The sequence below is a fragment of the Halyomorpha halys genome, unplaced genomic scaffold (genome assembly GCF_000696795.3).
Source record: "Halyomorpha halys isolate HHAL.00 unplaced genomic scaffold, Hhal_1.1 Scaffold604.1, whole genome shotgun sequence".
Lineage (NCBI taxonomy): Eukaryota > Metazoa > Arthropoda > Insecta > Hemiptera > Pentatomidae > Halyomorpha > Halyomorpha halys.
Genome location: NW_027105224.1, coordinates 392,283 through 406,622, shown reverse-complemented (window position 1 = coordinate 406,622; position 14,340 = coordinate 392,283). Strand labels below are relative to the sequence as shown.

The 14,340-nt window shown below is 31.6% G+C and overlaps 1 protein-coding gene across 3 annotated transcripts in view; it reads right to left on the bottom strand.

Annotated features, from left to right (window-relative positions):
* The window catches only part of LOC106684714 (FAS-associated factor 1), a 44,750-nt gene that overhangs the window by 8,299 nt on the left and 22,111 nt on the right, over positions 1–14,340 (bottom strand). For all 3 annotated transcript variants that reach the window (XM_014426949.3, XM_014426948.3, XM_014426950.3), the window contains 3 exons: positions 14,244–14,340; positions 8,244–8,375; positions 5,305–5,382 (listed from right to left, as the gene is read on the bottom strand). In XM_014426949.3, the coding sequence (XP_014282435.1) occupies positions 5,305–5,382; positions 8,244–8,375; positions 14,244–14,340 (307 nt within the window). The remainder of the gene's footprint in view (positions 1–5,304; positions 5,383–8,243; positions 8,376–14,243) is intronic.

Sequence of the window (14,340 nt, the reverse complement as noted above, 5' to 3'; positions counted from 1 at the left end):
TTATTTTATTTAAACAATTTTAAATTATTACAATATATATAAATAAATATGTGATATCTAAGTTCACTATATTTTTGGTAATACTTGCCCGATTTAATAGTTTTTTTTTTTTTTACTTGCTTAGTAAAACCAGTATTTCAATTGGTTCTGAATTTTTGGAGATCTTCGGTAAATTACAAAGAACATTAGATTTCTACTTATATAGACATATTTTATATAAGTTCGATATATTTTTAATCAAACTTGTAGAATTAAGTAGATTTTTTTCCTTTGCATAGAAATTTCAGTATTTCAATAGCTAAGAAACTTACCAAAATGGCACCGACCGTTTTAAAAAAAACAATGTGTAAATTGGTTCAGAATTTTTGAAATTCTTTGGTAAAGTATAAACATTATATTTCTATTTATACATATAGATAATGATATTTAAGTTCTATATATTTTTCTTAATACTTGTCCAATTTAGTAAATTTTTTTTCTTTGCGTCTTTGAAAATTCAATATTTCAATAGCAAAGAAATTTCGCAAAACAACACCCTATTTTTAAAAAACAGCGTGTAAATTTTACTAACAGATAAGTAACTTAGTTGGTAAAATATTTGCACTTCAACAATTTATTCTATTTATAATAATTTTAGAGAATTATTCATTGATTCATTCTTCTATAACTTATTTTTTGAAAGTACAAAACAGCCAATATTTATTGATAATTTCAAAAAATCAAAACATCCAATAATAACTAAAAAAATCAAATAATAGATTAAAATCCCACTATTCGTGAAATACTAATACTAATTAGATAGTACCTAGGTAACAAAAAAAAGCAAATTCGTGTATTGCTGAAAGTTAGTTTTTGGAGCCTACAGTTGCTGTCTTAGACGAAACAATCCAGCCGGTAAACCTCCTCATACCGTTTCCTTCCACTTGTATCTAAACAAAAGCGTAATTTTCTCTTTATGATGGCTGTATGAATGCGATAATTTCATGGAATGTCTTATTGGTTTCAGTGAACGGTCCTGCAAGGGGCTATCAGGCCTCATTTAAAAAAAATTATCGTTAATTCATATTTTGGCATCTTATTTTCCTTATTATTCGATTAGCGTATTTTAGACATAATTTCAGTAAATTCTGTATTTAAAAACACAAAATGTTCTTTACAGATCCAAAATCGGACCATCCGGTTAGGAGAAAATAGAAAAGTGAATTCTACTTATTTTGGTGCATCCCATGAAGTGGTACATTTAGCCTTAATTGTAATGTATAGATTTGAGTGATCTTCGTTGATGAGATGAGTTGGAATCTGTGTAAGGGCACTCTGCACCATCATTTACCACAGTGAAATTTTGGGCAGCTGAATTTAAACATGCCCATAAGAGCTTGGGAGAGGATGAACGTTCGGAATGTCTAAACACTGCAACTACTAACTAAAACATCGACATCGATGTCGATGTTTTGAAAACATCGATGTTTTTAAGCCGATGTTTTACGTTTGTCCCAATATTTAATTTTTTTTTTTCCAAAAGTAACTAAATGAAAACAAAAAATTTACGGTATAAACTATTTCCTATCAACAATGTGGTGGGATAAAAAAGGACCTCCAACCATCATGCTAACAATGTAATAAAGATAAATTACGGCTAGAAAAACATCGATCTTTTAAAATATCTATGCTTAATATTAAAACATCATTACATACAAACCTTTCCCTAAAACACATCGATGTTTTTGAACAACAATTTCAGAAACATAAGATCTGTTCTTACGATCACGCATTCTACGGCCTGTCAGAAGTGATTTTTGGAACACAGAATCCGACATCGACTACAAAAAACATCGATGTTTTTGAACAACCATTTGAGTAACGTAAGGTCTGTTACAACGACTATCCAACGATCACGCATTATAAGGACTGCAAGAAGTGGTTTTTTAAACAAAGAATCTGACATCAACGACAAAAAACATCGATGTTTTTAAAATATCGTTGCTTACAATACATTACCCAAAAATACATCGATGTTTTGGAACATCCATTTGAGTAACATAAGGTCTGTTCCAACGATCACGCATTCTACGGCCTGTCAGAAGTGGTTTTTGAAACTAAGAATCCTATATCGACTACAAAAAACATCAATGTTTTAAAATATCAAATCTAAAAATTAATTATTATTATATTAATTAAATATCAAATAGTCGTCAATAAGAACAATTTATAAAATAATATTTCATTTTCTTATCAAATATACAACACAAGATCAATCACATGTTTACATTAATTTAATGCAATTATGTTTTTAAGTTACCGCTATATGATCACTTTTACTAATGTAAATGTCTTATTTTATATTTACATTATTTTTATTGAAAAATCACACAGGATATCTTGCAGGATATTTTTATTTTTAATATTGAGTACAATTATTACGATGGTATGATTAAATTCGCGTGATCTGTCTGATTGACTAATTCGTTTTTAGCAATGTATAACAATTACAAATAAAAATGGTCACATAGTGGTAACTTAACAACATAATCGCATTATTTCACCATTTATGTATTTATAATGTTTAAAGGTATGTTACATATTTCAATTGTTACATAGTACCCATACAGTTAAGAAATTGGAAATGTATAACAATTACAAATAAAAATGACCACATAGTGGTAACTTAACAACATAACAGCATTATTTCACTATTTATGTATTCATAAATTTGTTGATTATGATGTGATCGATCTTGTGTTGTATATTTGATTTAAAAATAAAATATTGTTTTGTAAATTGTTCTTATTGACTTTTTGATATTTAACTCCATTGAACCCAATTCAAAAAGTTTTCAAATACTAGGTCTGTTCCAAGGACAGCTTCATATAATTATCCACTTCATAATCAATTGTAAAACAAATTAGATGTAACAGTTGTATCAAGCAAGTAAGGTGCACCAAGCTGATCTGGTATTAAATAAATAAATAAATTAATGTAAACATGTGATTGATCTTGTGTTGTATATTTGATTAGAAAATGAAATATTATTTTGTAAATTGTTCTTATTGATTATTGATATTTAGCTCCATTGGACCAAATTAAAAAAGTTTTCAAATACTAGACCCCTTACAAGGACCCCTTCATATAATTATCCACTTCAAAATCAAGCAACAATATTTTAATATTGGACATAGATATTTTAACCATCGATGTTTTTTTTTAGTTCCATGTTCCAACAACCATTTCTTACTGGTCGGAACAGACCTTATGTTTCTGAAATAGATGTTCAAAAAAACAACAATTTATTTTTGGCAATGTATTGTTAACAACATTATTTTAAAACATCGATGTTTTTTGGGAAAATGTATTGTAACCAACGATATTTTAAAACATCGATGTTTTTTGGGTAATCCAATGTATGCAACGATATTTTAGAACATCAATGTCCTTGGATGTCAGATTCTTTGTTTAAAAAACCACTTCTGGCAGGCCTTAAAATGCATAATCTTTGGATAGTCGTTGTAACAGACCTTATGTTACTCAAATGGATGTTCAAAAACATCGATGTATTTTGGGTAATGTATTGTAAGCAACGATATTTTAAAAACATCGATGTTTTTTGTAGTCGATGTCGGATTCTTAGTTTCAAAACCCACTTCTGACAGGCCATAGAATGCGTGATCGTTGGAACAGACCTTATGTTTCTGAAATAGTTGTTTAAAAACATCGATGTTTTTTGGGTAATGTATTTAAGCAACGATATTTTAAAACATTGATGTTTTTTGGAGTTCATGTCATATTGGTTGATTGAAAAAGCACTTCTGACTGGCCGGAGCATGGATAGTCTTTAGAACAGTCTTTATGTTACTGAAATGGTTAAAAAAACATGATGTTTTAGTATTGAACATCAATGTTTTTTTTTTATCGATGTCGCATCTCTATTATGAACATGTCAAAATAACGTGTTTCTTATATATTAAATCAACATTTAGATATGAGAAACCTGTCCGCACCGTTGCGTGCCACATTCGCTCATGTTAGACCAAAAATGTGTTCAAATGAACATTTCCAACGCTCTGTTGGTGCAATAAATCCGAGTTTTGGCGCCAACTAATTACTGTAGATGCAACTTGGATACACCATTACATACCCGAAACAAAATACATTCTAAACAGTGGACTACAAAGGGGGAACTGGCTTCAAAAAGCAAAACTGTTTTCTGGCTGAGAAAGTGATAGCAACTGTTTTATGGAATAGCCATGGAGTTATTTTAATCACTATCTTCAAAAAGGAAAAATCATTACAGGATCATACTATGGATCATTACTTGACAAGCTGAAGGCAGAACTTGCAGAAAAATAGCCAAATTTGGAGAAAAAGAAAATCCTGTTTACAAGACAATGCACCGTCTCACATCTCAGTGGTTGTCATGGCGAAAATTCATGAATTACTGTTTGAACTGCTTGACCATCCGCCTTACTCACCAGATCTAGCACCAAGTTACTTCTTTTTGTTCCCACATCTAAAAATTGCGCTTGTAGGACAGAGATTTTCTTTAAATGAAGAGGCAATCACCATTGTGAACAATTGTTTTGCAGCAAAAAAAAACTGAGTACTTTTTCGACGGGTTACACAGATGGCAGCAACGCTGGGAGAGGTGTGTAGAGTTACAAGGAAACTATGTTTAAAAAAAAAAAAAAAAGTCTTGTATTTTTGTTAGGTCGGAAACTTTTCATTTTCATACACAAGGGTTTGTGTATAAAAATGTCTTCAGATGTGCTACCTGAATTTTGAAAATTCTTTAACTCCGGTCGAAAGACTGACACCTGCTAAAATATAAATGAGCTTGAACTTATAGACATATTAATGTGCTTAATTTGTTTAACATTGTGTGGTGCTGGCTAAATACAAATATTCGGCAGTTGCCATTTGTAGCTCGTAGTTAGATAATCAGCCACATGTGATAGATTCGATTCGGTGAACATTCAAGGGTGTTTTCAGCATTATGCAGTGCAAGTTTAAAACTGTTCCAAATGGAAGATAACATTCAAAAGCATGTTTTAGAAAAACAAAGTTGTGGCAGCACTGTGGGTTTCTTAATTTAAACGATATAAGGCCATCTAAAACTATTCAAGCATATTTTTGAAAAATAATCAGCTCAGCACACACACAAAAAATAAATAAAATAACCAGCTTAAGTTTTAATAAGAGATGAAAATAGAATTACTATAAAATGATAACTATTATTGATATATGGCCTTTCTTAACACATTTTTTTAAAAGAAAACAAATTCTTTAAGACTATTTAAAAATATAACTTACTTCTCTTCTAGGCCAGGGTGATATAAGTTTATATTCTTCTACCCTGTAGCCTTTGACCAGCAGGTAATTAAACAGCACCTATAAACAATAAATGATTAATTACTTCAAATTATTAATAAATGTTTTGAATTGCAACTACTTAATAGATTGATTTTGGTTGAAGTTGGCATAGCTATAAATAAATCAATTAAAAAACAACAGTGAATAAAATTGCTTCCAAATCAAAAATAACTCAAGTATGAAATAAATAAATTATTTCACTACTGTCAATTTAGAGAAGAAATTTATTTTCTAAGAATAATTAAAATAAACCAACTAATTAGTTACATTGTATATTAATAAAAAGCCCTATTAAGAATAATAAACATTTAACAAATGGAATAGTATTTTATTTTAATTTAGAAGTAAACTATTAGAATTTCTAAGCCAAGATTTTTTTATATAGCACTTGTAGATAAAAAAAAAAAACCACTTTATATCGAGCAGTGAAAATCCAAAATGTGTATAAAATATCCAAATCCTGCAATAATCAATTTCAATGTTTACTTTGTAACATTAATATGTGCATGGAAAATTTATCTAACCTTGTTTTAATCAAAATAAACTCACTAAATATTTGAGGGTGCAGTCAAAGTGAAACACAAATAAGTTGGTGTAACCTATTTAATTGTGCCAACGTTTCAGCTAAAGTTTTTAGCCTTCTTCACGGCAAAGAACAGAACAAGATAACAACCACAGTAAGTATAGAAAATAAAAAAGAGAGTATAAACAGAATAACATAAAATGAATAATTTTACAAAATAGAATTAATAAAATGAAGTGATGAGAGAAGTAAGAAATAAAATGTATACATAGATAATTGAAAAGTGAGTAAAATAACATTATTAAGGAAATGAAATAAAAATGAAGTTATATAATGTAAAGAGGAGGGATAGGGTCTTTTGGTTTAGTGTAAATATTAGATAGTGTGTTGTAAGGTCTGAAGGCAATACAAAGGTTATCCCTCCTCTACACCAATCACATATTGTATACCGCATCCCTTGCTCCACCCTTAATTATAATTCTGCTTACATAGGCGAAACCAAAAATCTCTTAAAAGACCATATCAAACAACAAAAATATTCTATTTCCTCACATAATCATTCTGCCTCTAAACTTTCAGAACATTCTCTTTCTTTAAATCATTCCTTTGATTTCGACAAATCGTCTATACTTGTTACAGTTCATAACCATGACAAAAGGCTCTTAAAGCCTCAATATCCAGTTAGAACCTTCTTCCGTCACTTCAAAAACCGACAAGAACAACTTATCACTAACATATTCACAAATAGTTAATTTATTAAAAAAGTAATTTTCACAATTTTATTTTATTATTTTTTTTTTAATTTATTTATTTTTTATTTTAATTCATTTTATTTTTTCTGCCAACTTTTAAACATATTATTTCACTTCTTAAACTTTTTCTTACACATTTGTCGTCCCCCTCTTATATACGTTTCCTCTTTTTAACTGTTGTTAAATACCCATGACACTGTCATCTTCGGTAATTCGTTCGTTCGTATATATTTTTAACGCTTCAAAAAACCATGTCTTCACCCTCTCACACGCTTTCTTCCTCTAAATATTTTCAACTTTTTATTTTTTACCCTCTCGTAACGTTTCCTCTTAAAAAACACTTAGTCATTCTTGTAACGGCTTTTTTAATTCAGAGTTTGGCCGTTATTGGCGCAGTATCCATTAGGCGTTTGATTTTCAAGCTAACAGGTTCATTTTATTATTTTTTTTATTTCTTTCCCCTTTCTTTATTTTACCACTCCTTCTTTTCTCCATTTTCCTTATCCACATTATAAGTTATGTTCACTATATTATTATTGGTGTTTTCAATTTTTTTTTTCTTTTCCTATTCATTTCTTATAGTATACTTTACTTATATTTTGCCACTTTATCAATTATTATTGTTACATATATTTTCTTCTTTTTCTTTCCATATTTCAATTTTTAAATTATTAATAACTAATATGTTCGTACTTCTTTGCATTATATAACTTCATTTTTAATTAATTTCCTTAATTGTGTTATTTTACCCATTTTTCAATTACCTACATTTTATACATTACATTGTATACATTTTATTTCCTGCTTCTCTCATCACTTCATTTTATTAATTCTATTTTGTAAAATTATTCATTTTATGTTATTCTGTTTATACTTTCTTTTTTATTTTCTATACTTACTGTGGTTGTTATCTCGTTCTGTTCTTAGCCCTGAAGAAGGCTAGAAACTCTAGCCGAAGCGTTGGCACAATTAAATAGGTTACACCAACTTATTTGTGTTTCACTTTGACCGCACCCCCAACTATCTTCTCCTCGTACGTCATCCACGGTCAACTATTTCTCATAATCACTAAATATTTATGTTAGTGAAAAAATACACTAAACACTGAACTATTTAGATTAAAAACATATAATTTGCCCATAAATAAAGAACTAAGAGGATGGTAACTGTATTTATGATCTTTTTATTCTTCTTATAAAGATAGGAAAACTTATTTAACGAATGATGTATACATACCTGTAACAGTTATTCAAATAATAATTACTTGTAAAAATGTTACTAACATTTATTAATTATAACCCCTCTTTCAGGTAAATTATTACTAGAAAACTATTACAGATAAAAAAAAAAAAAAAATAAGAATATACTTTAATATTATGCTACCAGTAAACATTTTTCACAATATAAGAATCATGTTTAATTATTAATACCATTAATAAAAAAGCATGAAAATGATATTCTGGAACTTGAAGAAAAGGAAATACCTAAGAAGGAGATATAAGTTAATATTTAGTACTATTTTTTTAAAATTGTTTTAGAATATGAAAATTTAACAAGGAAATAAAATCTAAGAAGTAATAAATAAAGACCTTTCTAAATTTTACCTGCAATTTATTTAAAGGCAAGAATTTCCTCTCAAACATTTCACCTTTTGGAGGGCGAAACCGAAATGTAATGACTTGGTCATCATCACTGGGCTCTTCTGGCAACTGTGATTCCACTGCCAGTCTCTCAGCCTAAATAAAAAAAATAAAATATATATATATATATATATACACACACACAGAAATACTTTATTCATCTCTGCTGCCCAAATACATCAGGTTGCTACATACACAGCATACTAATCAATCCGTAATTGGACATATATAAATTACATGATATAATAAAATAGAAAGAAAACAGTTTTTTTCCCCCTACAGTTTCCTTTTGCAATCAATTTCAGTCTAAACGCCAAATACAAATATTTCAATTCATTCTTTTTTTTTTTTTTCTTTCCCTCTTCTGTTCCTTCAATTTCACCATTTCACAATTTTTAATTCATCCGATCAACAAATACACCCTTCCAGATCCTCTCCAGTGACCCGCTAAACAAATTCACTACTAGATGGCAATGTGAGATCAGACCATTAATAATAGTCACAGCAGTAGATCAGTTTACCAAAAAACAAACAAATAAATACATTCTACGAGAACAAGACTAACACATAGATTCAAAGGAAAATATAATAAAAAGCCGGTTACAAGAAACACTTGAATGGATAAGTAAGTTAAAAAAAATAAAACAAATAATAGTACTAATAAAATAAAATAATTTAATGAATAAATAAGTTAAAACACACAAATCGATAGGTTCACAAATTAAAATAAATAAATAAAACAATGAATAATCTCCGAGCTAATTCCCATGTAGGTTATGGTGTATGATCCCCAGGGAGTCCAAAATAATATTTTCTGCTAAGATCACAATATCTCCGATGCTAACACCTAGGCCTTCTAAGAAGCTCTTTGTTCTATCTGGTATTGTTCTGCGAGATCCAAACCAGAGGCCTCTCACGGCGAACTCTCTCTCTCCGAAGGTCTCGCGGAATTTTTCCTTAAGGAAAGGGACACATTTTTCATATATTTCCTTTTTTTCCCTTTCCACTCCACCTTCCTGTTCGAGGTCATTACTTTCAAATCTTACCTTCAGATCCAAGACCAGAGCCGTGCCTCCGATTTTTGTAAATGTGACAATATCGGCATATCTTATGGATCCGTCGGTGTCAACACAATTGACCTCCTCGAAGCAGGTGAAGTCTTTTCTTTCAAGGAACTTCATCAATTCTTCCTTGACCCTGTGGTGCCGGCGTGTAATAAGGAGGGAGCTGTTGGGGCACTTTCCCAGCACATGAGCTGGTATTTCAGACCCTCTCCCGCATTCGCGACAGAGGAACCCAACTTCTCCTTGCTGTCCACTGGCTCCTGGGACTCCACGCAGGGGTGTGTAGTTGATATTAAGTTTAAGGGCGTTCGCCCATTCTAACTCCGAGAGTACCTGCTTCTCACATACATATCTATTAGCTCTTGGGGTCTCTTTGAAATGGCGAACACCAATACCCTGCCACCTGCAACTGGCCCATTCTTCGAAAGTTTTCTCACACGACTGCCATAGAGCTCTCACACTTGGGTTGCCCTTATCCATCCCAAGTCTATCACCACATGTCGCAATTTTGTCTTCGTAACTGAATATAGACTGAAAGAAGGCATCCAGAACAATCGACAGTCGCTGGGCAATGGACCAATGCTGTAGTGGAGCTTCCCATTGACAGAGGATCAGATATATAATAACATATATAATGTACATGCATAAGGTGTTTGTTTGCCAACCATGTTTTAATTTATAGTTATTTTCATGTAATAACATACATATAGTGTTTGTTGGAAAGAGCTAATTGAGGAAAAAGAGTGTTTTAAGGTAATTTTATATAATATTTAGAAATACTGAATATTATTCTTATTGCTGCTTTATATTCCTCTTATTAAACCTATATTTTAAGCATTGGTAGGCAATAGTAGTAATTAATTAATTCCAAAATTAGAAACTGATTGAAATGTCTAGTATTGGCATAAAGACTGAGCTGGAACTACAGGTTTATACAATTAAAAAAAGGGAGAAGTGTAAATTAAAAGTTTGGGCAACAGATAATGATGTCTGGTTTATTAGTTTGAAGGAGTTGAAAGATTTAAAGCTAAAAATCCATCAGGAATTAATTAACCTAAAAAGTAATACCACTAGTATGAAACTGATTTCGCAACTAGTTATCGAAGTGGTTACGAATAGATTTATCCCACAAATATAAAAAAAATATTTGTATGTAGATAAGACAGAGTGTGGTAATAAATGGTTTGATGTAGAGTGATATTAGGAGGGAAAAATGAAGCAAAAATAAAAATGCTACTGAAGAACACAAGGCAATCTAGAGAAGCCAATAACACAAAAAGAAGGGCTGTTAAAACTATAGAGGAACTTCAATATAATGAAATTTTTTAAATCCCCTCAAACTAAATAATAACTTTCAATGAAAAATATAGTGAATAAAACTATAAGGTAGACTTAGCAAGTTGGGTAAAAACTGTTTTTTCCTTCAGTTAATCATTAAATTCTCGAATATTTTGTATTCACCCCTTGTCTATTACTGGTAACAGGGAGGAATTGTGATTTATTTCAAACAAACAGATAAAAGGTACTTTGCTGGAAGGTTTAATAAAAAATTGTCATTTAAGTCCTGTTAGAATATTTTAATCAGGATAAAAACTAGCCGATTTGAAAGAACACTTAATTGAACACTGAGTTTAATCAAAATCATTAGAGCTGTTCTGGAGGAAATAAGGAGCTTTTGTCACCACAAATAACAAGCACTTGGAAGAATTAGGCAGAGTAGAATTAGTAGAAGTTAAGGCGAGAGTAGCTGCTAGTTAGTATGTGTTTTCACTCTTCAAAACCATTGGGCTACAGAAGCCAAAGACAAACACAGCTAAGGTCACATCATATAAAGCAGTCAGTAGAGTAGTTGTGAGCCATGGGTATTAACCTAGGAAATTAAAAGGATTATGCAGGCCTGGGAAAGAAAAGCGCTCAGAAGAATACATAGAACTGTCAATGAGAATGAAAACTTAAGAATTAGAAAGAATTATGAGCTTAATGAACTAGATATGGTGTCCTTCGTGAGAAAGAACCACCAGTTGAGGTAGCTGGGGCATGTGTAGTAGATGCCTGATAGTACGCTATCACCAGAAAACTCAAGAAAAATATTTTAAAAAGGGGGAATTCAACTAGTTAATAGGTCAGCGGACAATCCTCAATCCAATGGACTAAATGAAGGTTTAAACCAAATTTTTATAGACAGAATTGACTATAAGTTAGATGAAGTTAACAACAATATATCCTAAGAATAAAAATTGCTGTAGTGTTTGAATGAATAAAATACAGTAGGAGAAAGTGGGATACATTGATGCAGTGTTACTTTACCCTTCAATGAGGGAAATTCCAAAAATATTAATTGGGTCATCAAAAGGTAGTACCTGTAACTATAGTTTTTCCTGACACTTCTTAAAAGAAGTTTTGCGTTTACCCTTTTACATGCCACGCCCTAATCCCACTGGAAAATTTTTAATTAAGTTTTTAAATTCATAAGTTTAGTTCCCACCTATATGATTATTTTACTACCTCCAACCTATGTAGTATAACAGTAGTTTATAAGGATGACAAACTGATGGCATCCAGAGAAAAAATAATAAACATCTGGAAAGAAGATTTCCAGAAACTTCTGAATAAAGAAGAGCCCACAAATGATGAGGACATGGGTCATGCCGAGGACCTCGACTCACAGAGGTGGAAAAAATGGACATTCTCAATGTTGAAATAGCTATCAACAGACTTAAAAGGAAGGCCCCAGGAATATACACCCTACCATTGGAGCTGTTCTAAGATGGCAGAAAATCTCTAAGAACCAAGGTATCCAAAAAATATGGGAGGAGGAAAGGATACCAGAGGCCTGGAACACAGGCCTAATTTGTCTTATCCCAAATAAAGGCTCCAGATATGAATGCGACAATTACAGAGGCATAGCACTCCTTCTAGTGGCCAATAAGATAATGACCAACATCCTGTTAAATCAGATATCTTGGTATTATGAGAATATAATATGTAATCGCCAAGTAGGGTTTAGAAGAGGAAAAAGCACACTAGACCTGAAACTCAAAAAATGATGGGAAGAAGTAGATCAGGATGTGCATGCCTCATTTATAGATTTCAAAGCAGGCTCTGATTCCATAGACAGAAACTGTCTTTGGAAAATGATGAATGAGATGGGTATCTCCGGGAAGTTGTACGAATGATCCTACATGCAGCACCCTGATACTAGGAGAAACACCAGAAGCCTTTAAAGTCACAGGTCTGAGACAAGAAGATGGACTTTAACCAATGCTCTTCAACTTAACTCTAGAAAAATTGATAAGAAGAACCATGAAAAAATGGTGGGTTGCACATTAGAATGAAACACAGTAGTAGCGTACATGGACGACTTTGCAGTCCTGGGAAGTAACCAAGATTACATAGAAAGACTCGCAAAGACTCTATTAAGGGAAGTAGAGGAAATCAGCTTGCAAGTAAATGAAGATAAACCAATGTATATGATTATAAGCCAAAAAATCCACCCTGACAAGCTCTGCAAATCGTTTCAAATACCAATAACATCAATAAATGATCAACCAGCGTATAACAATAACAAACGGAGCCTTCTTCTCTTGGTCAAGAATACTGAAATCCCGAAAAACCTCAAAAAATCTGAAACCAAGGGCGTACAATGCCATGATAAAGCCAGCCCTGATATAGGATTGTGAGATCTGGGTTCTAACAGGTACCCTAGAAAGCAGAATTGAGAGATTTGAATGGAAAGTCCCACGTACCTGGCAAACTGGGATCTTAAGAGCCTTAACACATGGAGAAGGAGGACTAACAGTGAACTGCTTTCAGAGGCTGGTCAGTCAATATTTCATAATATGAAAGCAAGGAGGTTAAGATGGCCAGAACCTGTGGTTCAAAACATTCCATCAGGACACCTCTACACAACAATTAATGCAAGTATAGTTGGCAAGAGACCATGTGGCCCAGAAACCTGATAAGATAGATAGAATCAACAAAGATGCGAAAGAGGTGCATACAGCAAAGGCAGTAGCTGAAGATAGGCAGGCGTGGATAAGGCTGGTTTGGGTGGCTTATGATCTACAAAATCTGTAGAGCCAACGGGAAAAAAAACTATAATTCCCCATTCCCCTTAAAACATAATCATTACAAACTCTCAACATGTATTTTAATGCAAATTTTAAAAATGCCCTCCACCTTGGGCACAGCACTCTTTTAACCTTTGTTATATGGCATCGACAGCTACTCTTTAAGTCTGTCTCATTAATCTCCATTCAAATCCATTTCTGAATTATAACAAAACTGAAGGTGAATCTCAACTTATTCTATAACATAATCCTTTACAGAAACAGCATTACATTTAACATGGGTTCATGAAAGTTATGAAAGAAGTATATAAAAAGGTTTTCTAAAATTGGGAAATCTGATACAAAATTCATGATTTTAAGGAAAACAGAACTTGGTGCTAATTAGTCGCTTCAGAGCCCCCTTAAATAGTTTTAACAAAGATAAACTTTAAATAGTTTTTTTGTTATAATTTCTAATTCAACAAAAAAACATGAAACTTAAAAAAAAAAAATTAAAATTACTCTTTTTATTTTCATAATTGGACCATTGCACAAATTAACTTTCCTGTTGTATTTGACAGCTACTATCACTTCCTTAAGTTTCAGACATCATTTATGGTACACCCTGTTATACACATCAGTTAAGGTAGTTATTTGTATTGTTTTTGGAAAAAAGGTTTAACAGAATCTTCATAAAAATTATAAATTCAATGAGAAATTGACAATTACAAACAAGATCTATAGATTAGAAATAAACAAATCATTTTAAAGCACAGTGGTACAAAACATGCCTTTTAAACTGAATCATACACCATTAGTCGACAAATTATAAATAAATATATAAAATAGACCTTTCTCCGTTCTTCTTCCAACTCCTGTTCTTTTTTTATCCTTTCTTCCTCTTGAGACTGTAGCAACATTTGTTGCTTTTTGGCTTCATCTTTGGCT